The following is a 17,368-nucleotide window of genomic DNA, read 5'->3' as shown; positions in this document are numbered from 1 at the left end:
GGTCGCGTAGGTAAAGCGGCGGTCGACTGTGGATCCGAGGATCGTGGGTTCGAATCCCTATGCCTTATTTTTCGGTTAGACTCCTACAAATGTTTATATCTTAAACGTATTTTGAGGGTCAATTACAATTACTTTCAAATCTTATTATACAAAGCTGCCTTACCAACATTTGTTGTCCCCTGACAGAGTCAGGTGCGTAAGCTATCACCATTACGCACAATGCTATACAATCTAATACATTAACCATTTCGTTCTCATCGTGGTAACAGAAGTCGATAGCTTTCAATGGCTTTTCTTCTTTTACCAATTCGTCTATGTGTAAAGGGTCCGGCGATGGAGTCTCCAAACTTAACAACAAATTGAAAAGACACGTAGCAGGGACCTGAAGACAATGTACAATTATTTCTATTAAAATTTATGAAAACACACGCTAAAACTTTTCACGTCACTTGATATTTAACCGCATGATAAATGTTTTAAGTAATGTTCGATTACAATGATTAATGAAGCGATGTATTATTTAACATAATACCTTGTGCGCTTCTCCGTGAACACTCGCCTCATCCGTGTCCAATATGGTGGACACACTTCCGAACATCTGAAGGATAAATGGCTTCCGATTCATCAAGTAGAATTGTTTGACGGCGTATTCCACTGTAGTTGTCACTAATTTATTCGTTTGGTGAGTCGAGTATAATTGCAATAGCGTCGGCATAATTAGCAGGTAGCCGTTCGTCGAGAAAATATTTTTGAAATTGTGCGCTGCGTTAATATACGTGGCGACCACGTAACGTAAAATACAGGAGTCTTCACTGTGAATGATGATTGCGCCGTTCAAAACATTTAGGAAAAGGTGGATGTCCCCTGAATAAGCGAAGTTGCCTGCCATCGCCTCGAACATCCTCGCAATTAGTTTTACCCACATAAATTTGTGCATCACGTCCAGACCAAGGAGTTCCTAAATAGACAAATACGCATAATTATATAGTGAAAACAAAGATATTTCCATACCCATTTTTCTAGTGACAACTCCATGTACAGAAGTAACATGATCGTATTCCTTCATTGCTTTCTTCTAATTTACTTTTAGTTTTTAATTTACTTCGAACTAACTTTGCTCGATAAGATTACTGCTCTATGCATCGTATCTTTCATTTTTCATTCCACTGTTACTTACTCTGCCTATTTCACCACCTTTGTACAAATCCAAGTCGGCTTCCAGCGCTCTTCTTGGAAAAGACGGTAGCTTCATTAGTTCTTCGTGGAGGAAGACTACCCTCTGCACCACCATGTCGACGTTTTTTAAAATCGCCCAGGTCAACAGGACCTTTCCAATTTCGACGAACTTGTGAACCAGTTCCTGGCGTTGCAGTGCATTGAACGCGTCTTCCGGTTTCATGTGAACTAATTCGATCTCAGAGAACTGAGACCTGCCTTTGAAGAAGTAGTAATCGCGAACGTACGACGACGGATTGCGGATTTGATCTGGAACGTGAAAGTAAAGTGTTGTTGGTGAAATTTTATTAATTCTTCCCAGATATTTGGAAGACGGTGCAAGGGATTTGCGATACAATGATTTTGTAGAAAAAAAAAAACTTTGAGCAAAATTTAATCTGAAATAAATATGAGTTTAAATACAAACGTGTTTTGTAGTCAACGAGGAAGTATTCTCGATGTTTCGATTCTTCTATGCCAAAAAAGTCCAATGATTCTCGAAGTATCTGGCAAAACTGTGTGTCTTCCTGTACTGGAAACTGAGAAGGAATTCCTCCTGCATCCGGGTCTTGTGGCCCGTGTACTACGATTCTTTTTGCGGATGGCACGTTTGCAGTTAACAAAATTGAAGCATCGCACTGCTCCTTTCTTAAAATTTGTTTCAAATCTTTGAACATTATCCCGTGCACACTGTGCACCACCTATGGAAATGAAAATTGCCACGAATAACACACAACGAGTCACCTTAAATCGCCTTAAATTCACTTACCATCCATAAGATAGAAAGCGCTGTTCCAATTAGTTTTTGTCCTTCCTCGTGTGGAGAACGTACATAGAACATAACGTACCCGATTATATAATTGTACAAGGCAAACGCAGCCTGTTGGGGTAGCTTTGGCACAAAACGAATGAGGTGTCTTAAAATTTTAAACATCAACTCTTGCTTCTCTCTAGTTAGCCGTTCCAAAACGTAGCGAAGGAATAATGCACTGTCTTCCACAAGACAGTTCCAAATCACCTGATATAAAGGATAACGTTACTTGAATGCTTCCTTTCGTTAATTTAATCTTCAATTAATTTCTTACTTGGTAAGCTACTTCGTAAACGGCGCTTCCATCATCGGAGACAGCAGCATCGTCGAGCAAGTCAATAATTTGCACGATGGCGGAACATAATGAAGAAGGAAACAAAGAAGGCGCGGATTGGCCGTGATGAGACGTGTTTCTTGGCATTGTTTCACCTCCATCTTCGTCTCCAACGTTTCCTGTATGAAACGATACCATTTCTATTTTAATATATGCACGTATTCCTCGTGTTACGCTCTGTAGAATGACCAAAAACTATGCCTTGTCTCAATTTCGAAAAAAAAGAGACCCCTACTATAAAAGCTATCATTCCTAATCATCGAATCATCGAAGTCTACCTTCGTCGTGATCGTCTCCAACAGGGCTGGGTTCGTACGCAGCCTGTACGGTAATCGGTATAGTCGTGATCAAAAAATTTTCCCTCTCTTCTCGTTTCTTATCATCCTGCGCCTGTAAAGCCTTTTTTATGAGTTCAGTTTGCTGCTTCTTACGAGTTTTCGTTGCCGTCACCAGAGACCTCTAAGTAATAGTCATAATAAACTCTACGTAATCGTCGAACAATCTACGACACACTCACCAATGTAGGATTTCATTCGGACTTACATGATGCTCCTGATTGATAGTCACTTCTTCCACCTTCGTTTTCACCTGAGGCATCCAAGGTGGATCGACGACAGGCAACGATTCGATACCGATTTTTGGCGAGGGTAACGTGAACTCTATCCCAGGTGGCGGAACCTTGAAGGTGAGGTGAGCATTCTCTTCCATTCGTGGCCAAACTTGATACCGCAGTTTCCACAGAACTTGAAACCTCAGTATCGCATTTATTCGCACGCTGGTGCTGCTGTGTTGAAGACCGTGATGCATCAGTTCGCTCGCTTGATTAGGAGCTCGTACTGCAGCAACTATGAAGAGAGAGGCAGCCGAAGCTGCGACTTCTTGATTCGATTCTAGCAAGAGTTCCCAAGCGACAGGTAGAACGTCGATAAATAATTCCTCCGTCATCACTACAGCTCCTTTTACTAAAGTGGCCAATGGCGCATGGAATATGTCTTTCACTTGAGTCTTGATGTACTTCAAAATCGCCGGACTCTCTTTCTCAGATTCCTCTCCAGCAGATTTTTTGGAGGACTCCTTTCCCTTCTCCGAATCTTGATCAGCTAAGTCCTTTGAGGAGTCTCGTTGCGTTAGGCGGCCAGACTGGGATCCGTCTATATTTTTGTCGATTCTGCGAAAAAGAATACACTAATTTACTTTCGAAAGACTGTGATTTGTACCGGGCATGGTTCTAAGTAGTTTTTTTAAACGGTCCTGGTTCTAATTTGCACATCTAGGACATCTTTTCTTTTTAATCATTTTTAATAATTTATGTAAAAATTACTTGAATTTCTTTCCTACGCTGTCCTTCCTTCGCACAGGAGACACTTGGGTGCTGGTTTGCTCAGAGACTTTGCGGCCACGTTTGTCCTTCTTATTCGCTTCTTTCTTCTCGGCGTCGAAATCGAACATTCCTGCGCCGTTCAGAATCCCAAACTTTTCTCCATAAATTTTTCTTACGGACTTCATTAACCTGCTACTGGCTCGCATTTGACGTCTGTGGCAGTAGGGATGACAAAAGTTCTGATGGGAGCAGTAGATGTTGAACGAATTGGCGAACTGTACCAAGACCTTCATCCAAGGAAAATTTTTGTTGGTTTCGTCTGTTTCGTTACTGTCGCTGGGACTCTCCGGCGGTTGATCGTCTATTAATATTCCAGGTGATTCTTCGCCGCTAATTTCACCTCCGTAACCAGGCTCAGAAGTGTCACTTCTGTCTGACAGTGAGCTTACTTTTCTCTTCGATTGAATGGAATCCGCTCGTCTCACTGTATCTAATTGTTAATCGTTAATCATATAAATTATACAATTATATTTAGAACGATAACTTTTAGCTAAGGTGTAGAAATAACTCTTGTTAAATTTTTAAACTAAAATCAGCTGTTAGTATTCTATTATATTATGAGTGTCATTTTCTTCGAAAATGTATTTCCTTTGATACTTACAAGCCTCGCATTCAGTGTCCTTGCCTTCTTTGGTACCACGTCGAAGTTTTAAACTTCTTTTCTTGAATGAACCCGTTGCATTTTCCGCGGTACCACGGCGAAGAAGAAATGGCCGCCCTTGCGGTGGTTGTATGCGTTTGGCCTTCTCTTTTTCAGCGTTTTGGGATTCCTCCCCTTGAATTGTAACAGTTGATTTGCTACTACCTTCCGATTCGTTGTCAGGCTCGTAAAGAACAAAACTAATTTTTCGTTCCGCTGAAAATTCGATCCAAAGTATTTCGATTAGGTACATTAAAATAAAATAACATTTATTCATTAATACATATGAATACGTGTCAAATCTTAGAGCCACAGCAGTATCAAGCGATGTAAGTAGATTCTGTGTTAGCTGACGCTGCGCGCTGGCAGTAGTATAAGTCCTACGTGTCAGACATCTCTGACTCTCATTTGACTCGTACAGAAAGCCTCAAATACGATTCAAATGTTTTATTACTTTAAAAAATTATACTTACGTGCGACCTCGCGATCACCTACAATCGATTGAAGACTTTGAGCTGATGTTTGAGAATGGCCCATCGAGGAGAGTGCCATACTCCATCGTCGATTCGCTTCTCTACTGTACATTCTTTCCCAAGGGGGTGGGCGTTCTTTCGTTAAAAGTTTATTAAATTTTGGCAACGTTTGATAAGTCTCTCTTAAAAACGCTGTTACCTCCAATAGGAGAATACAGGCTGCGAGACGCAACGCAATGGGACACTGAGAACCATAACCGTTTATGCTAGCTGGAATACAATGGCTCTTTTAACTTCTAATGAAATGAATAAAAAATCAAGCACTGACAAAAATTTTCTATTTATTGTTACGTTGTAGCTTACCTTCATCCAGAAAATCTTCTTCTTCGTCTTCAATGATTAAATCTCTTTGCTTGCTTTCGTCAGAAACCATTGCTATCATTTGATCAACATTCTGCTTGTCTTCGTGCAATAATTCTTCTAATCGTGCGCCAATGGCCTGTTGAATATAAATTGTTGGTAAAGTTAATTTTAAGATAAAATATATATAAAATTTTAAATAATAACCTCTGCCCATTGATAAAACAACTTTCCAGCCGTGCGTTGCATCACGTGAATTCTGCTAAGCACAGTCGTTGTATTTCGACTGTTGATAGGCACCGACGGACGAAATATTGGAAAATTCGTTTTCATGCAGGCCGGCCACTGTCCTTTGTTACACATGTGAACGAAATGGGCACACTCTAACAGCAAACACGCTCGTGCGACCACTGGTGCATAGGGCTAGATAGGAGGAAACGTATACAGCAATATTATAAATTCTTAGAAAATTAATGACATCTGTAATAGGAGCTTATGGCATCGATTGAACATTGTATAGAAATAAACAATTTTTACAAGGTCTAGGATTGCAGCCATTAGATAGTGATCGGGTACCGAACCCGGTTGGCAAGTCTCCAGTAAGAATGAGAATCTCAGCATTCCATCGTGGACAGCGTTACGAGGCACCAGTCTCCTTTCTTTTAAGACCACGAATTCAGATTCCCTCGAAGCTTCGCCGAATTCCATGGAATTTCGTCTGCTGAAATCTAATATGAAGCAGATTAAGATATTATGAAACGACTTGTATAATTTATTATTCACTTACAACTTCCAGCCACCTCCTCTAGGCTTTCCTTTTTCTTACTCTTTCCAAAGCCAATTTTAATTAGTTGATCTTCCATTCGACGCTTTGCCTTCTGCAGGGTTATACCGACCCTTGTATAATAAATATTTATGATTATTACTGCGAATGAAATTCATAATTTTGAATAAAAAGTACCTTAAAACAACGATGAAACTTACCCACGTCCTGACCTTGATGCGCTACGACAATAATAACCATAATGAAAACTGGATTGCCTAACGAAACTACCGTCCGTCGGTGATTCGCTGCTCTCATGACTGTCGGTAGAATCGGTTCTTCCATACTCCTTTCGAAACCAATTAACTGAAATTAGTTTAGAAAATATAGCCAAACATTCACATTTCTATTTTACATACCTACTCTTCCATTTCGTAGCCATTGTTAACGTAATTATTAGTTGCCAGTAAACATACCTATGCCACCAATTTGAAATCGAGTAGACTTTCGAATTTTCCCAGAACCCAAGGACTCTATTCCCAAATTGCGTTCACTCTGCCTTGGCGTGAGTATGTGATGTTTCTTCCGTATGTTCCCTAACGGACTTTGGCTAATTTTTGCATTTTCTTCGCTTAGTTCTGTTTCAAGAAGACTCTGGAAACATACAAGAAAGCGGTCGACCGTGGATCCGACAGTCGTGGGTTCGAATCTCCGTGTCTTATTTTTCGTAGAGACTCTTACAGTATTTTTAATAATACGTACAGCGCAAGTGGAAGATGTGCTCCTTTTCTTGAAAAGGAATTTCCGCGTTCCTCTGTCATCCACAGTGTAACAAGTATCGCCTCCGATATCCGCGTGTTCCTCCAAATCTGATTGGTGTATATGCCTGAAAACATTAAAATTTTACCTGAGAAACTACCTTCTCCTACTTGCAGTAAATAATAATTTATGAATTTCTTTACCTGATAACGCGCGTCGTCTGAATGTTACTGTTACACCTTTTGTTAGGTCGATCGGCAGAGTCCAAGATTCCGCTCAAAATTACGCGACGGAAGACACCCCCGTGGACTTCCTTAACGTAAGCCATGAACTGCTGGAGGTCGCAGTACAAGCTTGTGTTTTCTTGAGGTTTTATCTCTTTGAGGGACTTGACGAAACGCGTCACGAGTGCCTTGAAGACACAGTTGAATATCTGTCCCTCTATACCACGCGAACTATGGCTACCCAGGCCATACATAGAGGCTGCAGTCGCGGAAGCGTTCGTGGTCATGTTCCCAGCAGCACCGGTTACATTCGAGCTGCCAAGTGTCCCTCCAGATACCATGGTGCTGCCCATCAAGTTGCTACCGTAGTTCGCCGGGTAGCCTCCCTGTGATCCGATTTCCGGCGATTTGCTCGATCCCCGTTTCTGATCTGTCGCGAAACAACCAAACAAAAGTTGTCGAACAATATAGTGACTGGAATTCAAGGGCAACGAAGCATCTGCGATGTAAATGTTACTCAACGTTTGGATGCAATCGGCAACTGCTGGTTTTTTTTTTTTTTAGAAAGCGCAATTCACATTCATAATCAGCCGCTGACCAAAGGTAGCATGTTAACAGAATTGAGTAGCTTTGAAGCGAACAAATACACACGTAGTCTTTTTCGTTTCCCTCGATTTACTCACTAAGTGGAGATAACAACGAACTTGGATCCAAGCAGAATCCAATGTATGCGTGAAAGAAATCCAGAATCTCTGGTATTGGTTGGTCCCGCACCATTGATCTCAGGAATCGCGAGAACTGCTTCGAGCTGGCGCGATGCAACTTGCCGAGGATCGTTTGCGATTGGGAACGACAAAAATCGGCCTGGGGCCCGCGTATCCCTTCTGAACAGCTGTGAGGGCAGCCTAGGTGTCTCAGCACTCTGATCACGCAATTCAGTAGGAGATTATGCGACGAAGATTTAGTCTTTTCCAATGGATTCTGACGATAGTCGTGCTCGTCGTCGGGGGCTTCTTTTTTCTTTCCAGTGTCTGTCTTCTCTACACCTGTCGCTGACTCTGTAAGAGTTAAATAAAAATTCAATACAATAATGACTTGCAGTCAGTCTCAAAAGTACTTATATCCTCTATGTAACTTGGGATTACTCTGCACTTTACATTATTTACCTGTTAAACTACCCGTCATTTCATCACGAAGACACTGCTTCATCACTCCCATATCCATCAGGAGTTCCACCAAATTCAAAATATTTTCGCACACCCGTAAGGTACAGCAGTTGGTATCTCGCAACGCAACTGAATGGACGGCCTGGTGATAATTCAAAATAACGAAAATGACCCAATTAAAAAATTAAATGTTACTCGAGGGAGTGTAAGCTCACCTTTAAAACTACTTGCAAGTCGATGTCACCTTCTTTGGTGATGTAGCAAGACGACCCAGGAGCTTCCGGTACTTCGTCGCTAGCATACGTGATGTTGGAGTCTGTTTGCGACCGTGTGAGACTTGGTTTTCTTTCAGAATCTAAACGATTACCGCGCATACTAATAACGTCTAATTGACTGTCGATCGAAGCCTGGAAGAAAAATTAAAAAAAAAAAAAAATTATACGTGAAACTTCTAGTATCGAAGATATCCGAGGTGCTAATATGTGTACATTGTTATTAGCACATCGTATTCAATGGGTCAGGTTTTTCGAAAACAATGTTGTTATGTCTGCAGCCCTTATTAGAGTTGTTTTCCTACCTGTCGCTTCATGTAATCAGGGGATGGCGAAGGCGTGTGCTCCGTGACGGTGATGATAGGGTTGGGGGCAGTGTACGATTGGCTATAGAATCGACTTTGCTTCCTCTCGATACGAGTATCGCCGACGTACCTGCGAGTTAGAATCGGTCAATAGCTCGGCGCGATTCAAAGTGTCGCGTGGACTCTCCCATGCCATTTTTCAATGTAAATCCTAGCTAAGCACTACTGTCTGATCACTAATGTTCCTTATCTACTTTGGTGCGTTTGGCATTCCACGTAACATGCTCGATGCGTCCCTCATTGTGTCTCACTACGTACAGTGTTCCAAACCTAGAGAATGGGAATTCTCTCGATAAACGTAAACGATATTCCGAGGATCACTTTACACTTCGATATATTACAAGTATCAGATTTAGGTACGACGGTCTTTCTAGGAACAAGTGGAAGGTCTTTTAAGAAATTTATTTCTTTACTGTGTGTGCGTGAATGTATGGCTATTGGAACAAAGTATAGCTATACTAATCGAGGAGTATTATGCAGAATGGGCCATGTGAGTGGAAATACTTAATTATCTCTGTTACTTAGTGATAATACTGATAAGAAAAACTCTATGGTCAGTTTACTACTGGGGTATCTTGACTTTTCATAATTACTTAGAAATTGATCATCAAATATGACTTAGGAGTCACGTGTTTCACTGATAATGCCCTATGGTATGCATAACAGTATTTTACTGTATTACTTCGTGTACTGTGCATATTTCCGAGAGAATATTAACTCGTGATATTACAAACTTCGTTCTTCGTGAAGGACTCTCGTGTCAGAAATTTTTACCTTTGCGGAAAATTACCCTCACGAAGCACAAGAAGTACGTTGCAACAGAGGTGATTGGTGGTCAATTCCCTGATATAGTGAGAGGAAAAGCACAAAGAGTGACGTGTTTTACGTTGTTTCTTGCCAACGTGTCGTGGCGACTAGGGCGTGGTTGTGTGTTTTAAGGATAATTGTGCGCCCTACCGGAAGCAGGAAGCTCGTAAAAGAAGCGTGTAAACCGAGCTGCAGTACGGAACTTCCTCCGAGTGACGTTGATGACTTACCCTCCCGCGGTCAGCTCGTTAATCAAGCAGCTGAGCACGAGTTCAGGTGTGAAAAGGCGAACGAGAGATAGAAAAGACACACATAGAGAAACACATTACGCATAAATTTTAACGAAGGGCTTATCAAATTATGCAATGTTCCAAAAGTTATGTTGCTAACGAAAGTAAGCAAATTCTTTACAGAGAAAAAGATCAAAATTCTGTAAACGTTTTTTTCGTTAATTCAAGGAAGTCAATTCGGTCGCTTGGTCGGTTTCGGTTAAAGTTCAAAGTGACCGTCAGTGTTGGGTGAAAGTAGACGAATATTTCTCAAATATCTACAAGGTTTGAAACAGTAATATAAATTTTTAAAAATGCACTTACAATTTTCTAAAAGAAGCTCAGTTACTAGAAATTACAGAAAAAGATATTTGATAATATAATTTTTAAAACAGAAGGTATAAGGAGAATTGAATAAGAATGATAAATTCGATGTACTGCTAATTCAATTTCATTAGATTACGCAATTTTGGCCGTCGTGCTGATATGATTAATTTTAGAAAATAATTAAAAAAAAGCAGATGTTACTTTTTTTTAGAAATATACCATGAAACAAATATTACAATAATAAAAGTGGCATTCATCTGTTCGTAAAAAGTTTATATTTAATATTCTTAACTATCATCTCAATGAAGATAGTCAAATATTGATCTAACTCTCGTCAATACTTCACAACAAATGCCATTTTTATAGAAAGATATATGGATGTCGCTACCCAACACTGATTATAAACTACGTTTAAAAAGAAATGTTATCGGTCTAACGAAACGTTTGTTCGTTATCACATTCAGCTTAAGCATAACTACGTCCTTCTGTAAGAGGAATTATTTCAACTTTATTCCTTAAACCATTTACTATGCTACCAAAGATCTATGCGCGCGTAAGTACACACGAATTCTCAACACTATTCTGGTTGTTAAAATGTCATAAACATCGTACACATAACAAGCTGAAGTGACGTTAACAATCGTAAATGAAAAAATAGAATACAGTGAATCCGGTTAAAGTCGCGCTAGTTCTGGTCTGGCCATGCCACTTAGAAGAGAAGGTAAGTGAACTTTGATTGCCATTTAATTAATGAGGCTCTGAGACGCAACTCAAAAGTTCATTAAGAAGGTCAAAAATCTTTGACCTTCGTTGAGACTGACTTCATGTCGGTACTTTCCCGAAATGGTGGAGATAACCACGCGACACTTAGAAAGAATTCACTGTATAACTATCGTAATGAATGAAGTATAACCAAGCTATGTGAGAAAACGCGTGTATGTAATTACGATGAATGAAAAAAAAAAAAATAATATCGAAGAGAGAAAAGTTCTATAAAGTAAGAAAATATCTCGATATATGTTTCGCTCTATCTAAAAACTACGGTGCGTACCTTAAACTTGGCATGCTCTTTCCTTTGATCAAATTCGTAGGGTGTTTCATGCGATCGACATCCTTCGCTTCAAAGATTTTCGATGTGGTCGAAGTTCGTCTCGATAAGTGATCGTCTCCAGTGTCGAGGCTTCTATGGCTGTCCTGAGAACATAAATTATTCTCAATCGCGTATTAAAAAATATCTTTTTGACACAAGCAGACATCTAATGATTTACCTGTTCGAACAGCATTTTCGGATCATCTTGACCAATTTTCTCGAGTGCCTTTTCCGACTTCGATAATAATTTCGTCTCGACAAATGCCTTGAGATCAGCCATTTTCATTCTCTTCTTCTTCTCACTGCCTCGTCTTGTATGGTTTGTTTCGCTTTCGTTACCTACAAAGGTAATATGCAAAATGGAGAAGAAGTACTAACTTAGAAATTTCAAAGAAAAAAAAATATATACAACTACCACTTATCACAGAAACGTCTCGAATATCCGGCACTTCCATAAAATCCTTTGCCACGTCCTTCTTCTTACTTTCAGGACTTTGATAAATCGATACTTCGATCTTTGGTATGGGCAACGAGTTGCTGCGACGACGTGGCATCTGCTGCACTGATGTTTCTTCGTTGATCGTGCGTAATCTGTGAATAATTTATAATGAAAATTAATAATATTGTTGTAATTTTTGTACCTAGACCAAAGAAATAATCACCGGTGATATAAAAATTGTAGAGCCCAGTGAATGCCTTCCTCCTGCCACTGAAGAACGAAAAGGCACCTAAGAACAGCCACGTCCAGAAAGGTGGCAGCTCGGACGTCTGCTTCGATACCAGCATGGCTACTCAACAGTCCTGTAGGACCAGAATCACCTGGAGATAATTGTTGCGTCAACGAAGTTTTCGTTTTCGTCGAATCCTGCGCTTCCTTTTCCGTTTTCTGGCTTTTATCCGCTTTTTCCTTCTCCGCAGCTCTATCAAACGAATGACACTGAGTTGTATTAAAATCTTTATAATCAGGATAGTACGTAGGAGTACTCAACTGACCCTGTGCTTTGAGACTTCTCTTGGTACTGTCTACAAGTGTCAAGCCCTGAAATCGCTGTGACCTTTTCTATCGTCAGGGTAGATTTTGAGAAATCATTTGTTCGACCCATGGCTACGTGAAAGATGCTAGCTTCGCCCTACAAAGATAATTTAATTATACGTTTAAACGAACGTTATGTTCGCGAAGTCCCAATCTCTAACCATAACCGTATAAATCTTAGGAATATTGTTTACCCCATCGAGCGCCTTTTCTGATTCGCTGAGGGACGGTAACCTGAAGATAACCTAGTAGAAATATTCAATTAGTGCTTGAAATTCATTAGAAGCTGTTTTAATTTGGAAATACTCACAACATGCTCGTCTTCAGCGCCGGAACTTTCTTCGGGGATGGTTTCAGGGAATACTGTGTCCTTTGGCGACGATACCCAAGAATTCTGGGAAGAAGATTAATCATGCCCACAGTTGTTAACCATTGTTGGTCATTCCACCAGACAAGAAATCATTTATGCAATTATCATGCAAGTATTATGTACCTACATCGTCATCCAGCTGTTTCGTGGAGAAAGGTTTGTCAGCGCTCTGGTCTGAAAAAGCACTGGCTGATTGACTGGGTGGACTTTCGACATCTGAAAATTGTATAATAAATTTGTTTACTACGGGCAAAGTTTGAAGTAAAAAATATTTAACATTATCGTGTTACAAGAAAAGAAAGAAAGTTTAGATGAAAACTTACTTTCTCCTACAAAAACATCGTCAGACATTTGTTGCTGTTTGGAAGTCTTGAAGGATCGATTCCACAGAGCTTGAGGCTTGATCCGACAATGAGTGGTGAAACAAGGCGTATCTGGATGACGACATTCACACATAGCCGACCATATTTTCAAGCCGTTCTCCAAACGTAAATTGGTTTTGAAGTCGATGTCTTTCAAGTGGTTGCACAATGGCGCGAACAGGTAGACGAATAGCTGTCAAAAATTAATACATTATTAGCTATTTATAATCGCTAAATAAACCGTTCAGAACACAAATCGATTAACCCCATGAAACAAAAAGTTGAGAAATTCAATCAAAATGACCTCTGAAATTAATTATTTATTATTCAATGGCCAATAAAATTTTGTCGTTTAAATGGTGTTAATCTTTATTATTCAGGAAAGCTGTTATAAATATAACAAGTTATGACTAAACCAAATGCTTTGACACTTAAACTTAAGATTTTTCAAAAAGTGGAGTTAATCGATTTGTCCAGTGAACGGCTCAAGTATCAGCGAAAGAAACAGAAACTACTTACGCTCATAGTGGGCACAGAAAATAAATAATAAAAAGGATTTCCAGGGTCGGTTTCAGATTCGGAGCATTCTTCGGCGGAATCGAGTAGTATCCAATGAAGAATGTAAAGTAGCGTCGTTTCCATAGCTCCGAGTGTTTGAAAATCCTTCCTTAAAGATTAAGGGAAGCGATTCTCGCGCGAAAGAGAAAATAGACAAATTTCATAGAAAAGAGGTACAAAAGCGGACAACTCACCTATTGTGCAGAAGATTGGCCGCGGCATGGAGAACGTAGGGAAGAGCGGTTTGGATCAAATGCCATCGTGGCACATTGCCCAGTATTACGCTCAAAGAGGGTGTCAAATCGTTGTGAAGATTCTGAACCAACACCTTCTCGAGCGACTGCGAGCAAAAGTGCCAAGGTTACTTAAACTGTTCGTCTTTTGTTAGAGTTAATTGTTTCAGCCTCGAGTTAATATGATAACGATTAAAGCATGAAATCTCTAAAGGAAAATTTTATTTCTTATACTATAAATTTTAGGTTAAAATATCATTTACTATACCGTTATTTTATTTATTGCATTACATTTGAGCGTTAAAAAATATTTTTCAACTATTTAAAATAACGACAACAATTTATATGTATCGTATAAATATACATGTACGCTTCTGAACAATTTGTTAAAATGAATATTCTATATTGATTCGTTAAAGAACTGTCCATTCACTCAGCTAAATTGTGGAGATGGTCAGTTATGCACAAATTATCGTACATGTGACGTACGATATCAAGTAGGACATCTTTCAATAGGTCGTTCAATTGATTACTCGAGAAACTGACATAAGATCAACCAGCTAATTAGATCAATAGGTTTAATTAGATTATAACCAATTATTCCTCCCGATACATTTATACTGAATTGTTGCTGGTGCCATTAGTTACCGCACTCGCCGTACGCTGAAACAATCATGGTGTCTAGCCCCTGTAGAATGATATACTTGTATTGCTCGAATACTAACCATGCAAGCTTCCTTCGTCTCCTGCGTATGCATTGGAATACAGTAAATTGAAATTAATATTTAGTAGTGTAAAGAATAGTAGAAGGAATATTTCGAAGTAGTAAGAAAGTTAGAAAAAGGAGTAAAAGAAGTACTTGCGACAATACTACGATGCAAAGCTATAGTCATAGTCATAGTCAGTTAATGCTGAAATTGTTTTACAATTTTCTAGAATATCAAAATTGCTTATGGTTACTATATACAGGATTACCTACTCAATGTAGCTCATGAAAAGGAATACTTCACGAGGTACAAAACTCCTGTACAAAACTAGATGAAAGAACCATGAATATTACTTGTTACTAAAAACAATTATAATTAAACGATGTAAGAATTATTTGTAACGAATATGCTACATCAGAGCTCAAAGATAGATTATTATAAAACTTGCAGACAGATATAGAACGGAAGAGCAGATGCTAAAAGGGTTTCATAGTTTTCTACATAGATTCACTGGTTTAGACAGTCAAAGTGGTTCAAAATAAAATCTTCTTTAAAATTTTATTCTGAGGAATTATCACAATTAATATTGCAAAGTTTCACTATTACGGAGCAATTTGACTGCCTTGTTCTTCATATTTGGTATCGATAACATGCAAAACAGTAATAGGTAATATTTTCTGTAAATGGCAAGCTGTTTCTAGAATTTTTATTAGAATAATCAGGAAGTGAATGTACAATTGTGCAAGTAGGGTTGCAAGCACCAGGGCAAGCAGACATCAGGCTTAGCGAACTTACATGATGGCCTGGGGCGTGTTGACAGAACTGCAGGTGACACGTGGAGGCAGCAGCGTACAGGAGGTCACTTTGTTAGTGCAGGTCGGGTAGGTATTGGAAAACGAAGGACTGATAGGATATGGTTGATAAGGATCTTTGCAATACATGAAATCCCAAGAAATCGAATTCTATATTTCACATTTCACTTTTGAATGTATTCGCCATGTTTCGATCTTTAAACTATATCTTTAGATTCCATGAGTGACTTCTAATAAGATTTCTAATAAAAAGAACAACAAACTTGTCACGGACAACCACGAAAGCAGAGACCGGACAGGAGGATACATGATCCGCCCATTTCTTAATGGAGCAGGAAGTATGCCTATAATTTGGTAGGTTTTCGATCAAGTTACTGACACAACATGGTACCGGGGTCACCATTGTATCGCGAGGAAAATAATACCTTGAAATAAGTGAATATAAAAAAAGTAAAATAATATAATTGCTTCAGAAAGTTGTATCTTAATTTTAATTTGCATTTTCCAAATCGGACGAGGAAGCGTTAATATCAAATTACTTATGAGCGTCAGTGTCTCAGATTTTCACACTATGACACTAATCTTTCGTATCCCGTACACATTCACACACACACACATACACATGTCCATCTTTTGCTTTTTCTCCCAACTCAAGGAATATTCGTGAAACTCTAAGTGTCAATTTTTACCGTGCATGTTGCCTCGTGTAGCCTTCCCAATTTCGCACGAATGAATGGTCTGCGAACACAAATTTCACCATTATGTAAAATCAGACTGAATTGATTAAGTAAATTGTGAAATGTCATGGGCAAAGATCAATAGGATGAAATTTACGATATTATCGTCTAAAATATTTCCTCTACGTTTAGTTTAGTTGACCTGATTATTAATTTAAATAATTTTCCTGGTCTAATATACTTCTAAAATGACTTTAATCATCTACGAATCAAGGCCAGCTTTGTTTACACGCTTCTTTCACCTTGTCAGTTTCAATCAGTATAGTATTTGATTGTAATATTGTCGAAATAATCAGAACGAAGTGCATTAACGAAGAAAACGTTGAAATGATTTTGAAACGTGGAGACTGCAACCGAAATGCTGCACAAGCAAGATTATTTTGAAATATAAGAAACAACCACCCGTTTTGAAATTATTGGAAGTAGATTCGAAAAATGGGAAGATACCATCGAAAACTCGAGTTCAAAACAAAACGAATATTGCTTGAAAATCGTTTACGCATCATCATCGTTGACCTTGAATCGCCTTCAATTGTAGATCATTCAATTTCACTAACAGCTAAAGAGTCAGATGCCTCATTCCGAGGAATATTGTACCTCAATTGTCGCCAAAGGAACATCTGAACCGGAATGGGCAAAGCATGCTCCTGGAGGTTTCCGTCAACGGACCGTCGTTTATCCATGTTCTTAGCGTAATCGTCTAAAACCATTTTCAACGCTCACACCATCCGCTCAAAGCTCGAATTATAGGAATGAGAAATAAACGGGAGAGTCCTACCATACGATCGACGGAAAAACGATTTATTGTTTAGAACGTCGCCACGTGTTTCACCTGCCAGTGAAAAATGTACTTCCCTTCAGGTCCCAGCGACATCAGCCGGTTTTTCCGCGTTGCGATGGGCACACATCGACGGCCTGACCCTGACACCCGATAAATCAATTTCCCCTCAATGTTGTAACAGGATGTCTTCGATTCGATCGGAAATGGAACGTTCGCTCCGTACCAAAACACCCATATCCCCGCTCGGCCAGCTCGATTATTTAGATACAATGCTAAGGGTTTGCTGTCAACGATACTGATTCCCCTCGAACGAAGTTGTTCACGCACTGTCGGGGTTCCTTGGGAAATTCGAGGCACGCATATTTCGATAGGATCTGCAGCGTCGCCACGGATGCAACGAGAAGCAGCACCGTGCAAGGACAGGATCACGTGCCACTCGGCCTAGTGACACAGTTGCATCGTTCTCGTTGGGGATGAACACGCCGGAATGGTGGATGCACCACCGCTGTAGGATCGTGA

The 17,368-nt window shown here is 39.6% G+C and overlaps 1 protein-coding gene across 1 annotated transcript in view; it reads right to left on the bottom strand.

Moving 5' to 3' along the window:
- LOC128874837 (protein unc-80 homolog) overlaps positions 1 to 17,368 on the bottom strand; it is a 25,978-nt gene extending 8,610 nt beyond the window's left edge. The window contains exons 1-40 of the mRNA XM_054119938.1: positions 16,847 to 17,368; positions 16,666 to 16,768; positions 16,021 to 16,069; positions 15,315 to 15,341; positions 14,538 to 14,558; positions 13,774 to 13,919; positions 13,541 to 13,688; positions 12,983 to 13,214; positions 12,787 to 12,875; positions 12,600 to 12,683; positions 12,484 to 12,534; positions 12,250 to 12,386; positions 11,919 to 12,176; positions 11,672 to 11,847; positions 11,435 to 11,595; positions 11,218 to 11,360; positions 9,801 to 9,830; positions 8,704 to 8,833; positions 8,342 to 8,533; positions 8,127 to 8,268; positions 7,644 to 8,018; positions 6,940 to 7,390; positions 6,740 to 6,863; positions 6,454 to 6,631; positions 6,199 to 6,343; positions 6,002 to 6,111; positions 5,752 to 5,942; positions 5,422 to 5,637; positions 5,218 to 5,353; positions 4,855 to 5,124; positions 4,343 to 4,597; positions 3,682 to 4,171; positions 2,904 to 3,528; positions 2,639 to 2,819; positions 2,301 to 2,479; positions 1,985 to 2,233; positions 1,643 to 1,916; positions 1,178 to 1,485; positions 533 to 958; positions 164 to 382 (exon numbers count right to left, since the gene is read on the bottom strand). Of these exons, the coding sequence (XP_053975913.1) occupies positions 164 to 382; positions 533 to 958; positions 1,178 to 1,485; positions 1,643 to 1,916; positions 1,985 to 2,233; positions 2,301 to 2,479; positions 2,639 to 2,819; positions 2,904 to 3,528; positions 3,682 to 4,171; positions 4,343 to 4,597; positions 4,855 to 5,124; positions 5,218 to 5,353; positions 5,422 to 5,637; positions 5,752 to 5,942; positions 6,002 to 6,111; positions 6,199 to 6,343; positions 6,454 to 6,631; positions 6,740 to 6,863; positions 6,940 to 7,390; positions 7,644 to 8,018; positions 8,127 to 8,268; positions 8,342 to 8,533; positions 8,704 to 8,833; positions 9,801 to 9,830; positions 11,218 to 11,360; positions 11,435 to 11,595; positions 11,672 to 11,847; positions 11,919 to 12,176; positions 12,250 to 12,386; positions 12,484 to 12,534; positions 12,600 to 12,683; positions 12,787 to 12,875; positions 12,983 to 13,214; positions 13,541 to 13,688; positions 13,774 to 13,919; positions 14,538 to 14,558; positions 15,315 to 15,341; positions 16,021 to 16,069; positions 16,666 to 16,751 (7,704 nt within the window). The 5' untranslated portion in view covers positions 16,752 to 16,768; positions 16,847 to 17,368. The remainder of the gene's footprint in view (positions 1 to 163; positions 383 to 532; positions 959 to 1,177; positions 1,486 to 1,642; positions 1,917 to 1,984; positions 2,234 to 2,300; positions 2,480 to 2,638; positions 2,820 to 2,903; positions 3,529 to 3,681; positions 4,172 to 4,342; positions 4,598 to 4,854; positions 5,125 to 5,217; positions 5,354 to 5,421; positions 5,638 to 5,751; positions 5,943 to 6,001; positions 6,112 to 6,198; positions 6,344 to 6,453; positions 6,632 to 6,739; positions 6,864 to 6,939; positions 7,391 to 7,643; positions 8,019 to 8,126; positions 8,269 to 8,341; positions 8,534 to 8,703; positions 8,834 to 9,800; positions 9,831 to 11,217; positions 11,361 to 11,434; positions 11,596 to 11,671; positions 11,848 to 11,918; positions 12,177 to 12,249; positions 12,387 to 12,483; positions 12,535 to 12,599; positions 12,684 to 12,786; positions 12,876 to 12,982; positions 13,215 to 13,540; positions 13,689 to 13,773; positions 13,920 to 14,537; positions 14,559 to 15,314; positions 15,342 to 16,020; positions 16,070 to 16,665; positions 16,769 to 16,846) is intronic.

The sequence above is a fragment of the Hylaeus volcanicus genome, chromosome 4 (assembly GCF_026283585.1).
Source record: "Hylaeus volcanicus isolate JK05 chromosome 4, UHH_iyHylVolc1.0_haploid, whole genome shotgun sequence".
Classification (NCBI taxonomy): Eukaryota; Metazoa; Arthropoda; class Insecta; order Hymenoptera; family Colletidae; genus Hylaeus; species Hylaeus volcanicus.
Note: the sequence above shows the minus strand (reverse complement) of the source record. Positions and strands in the feature narration are given on the sequence as shown.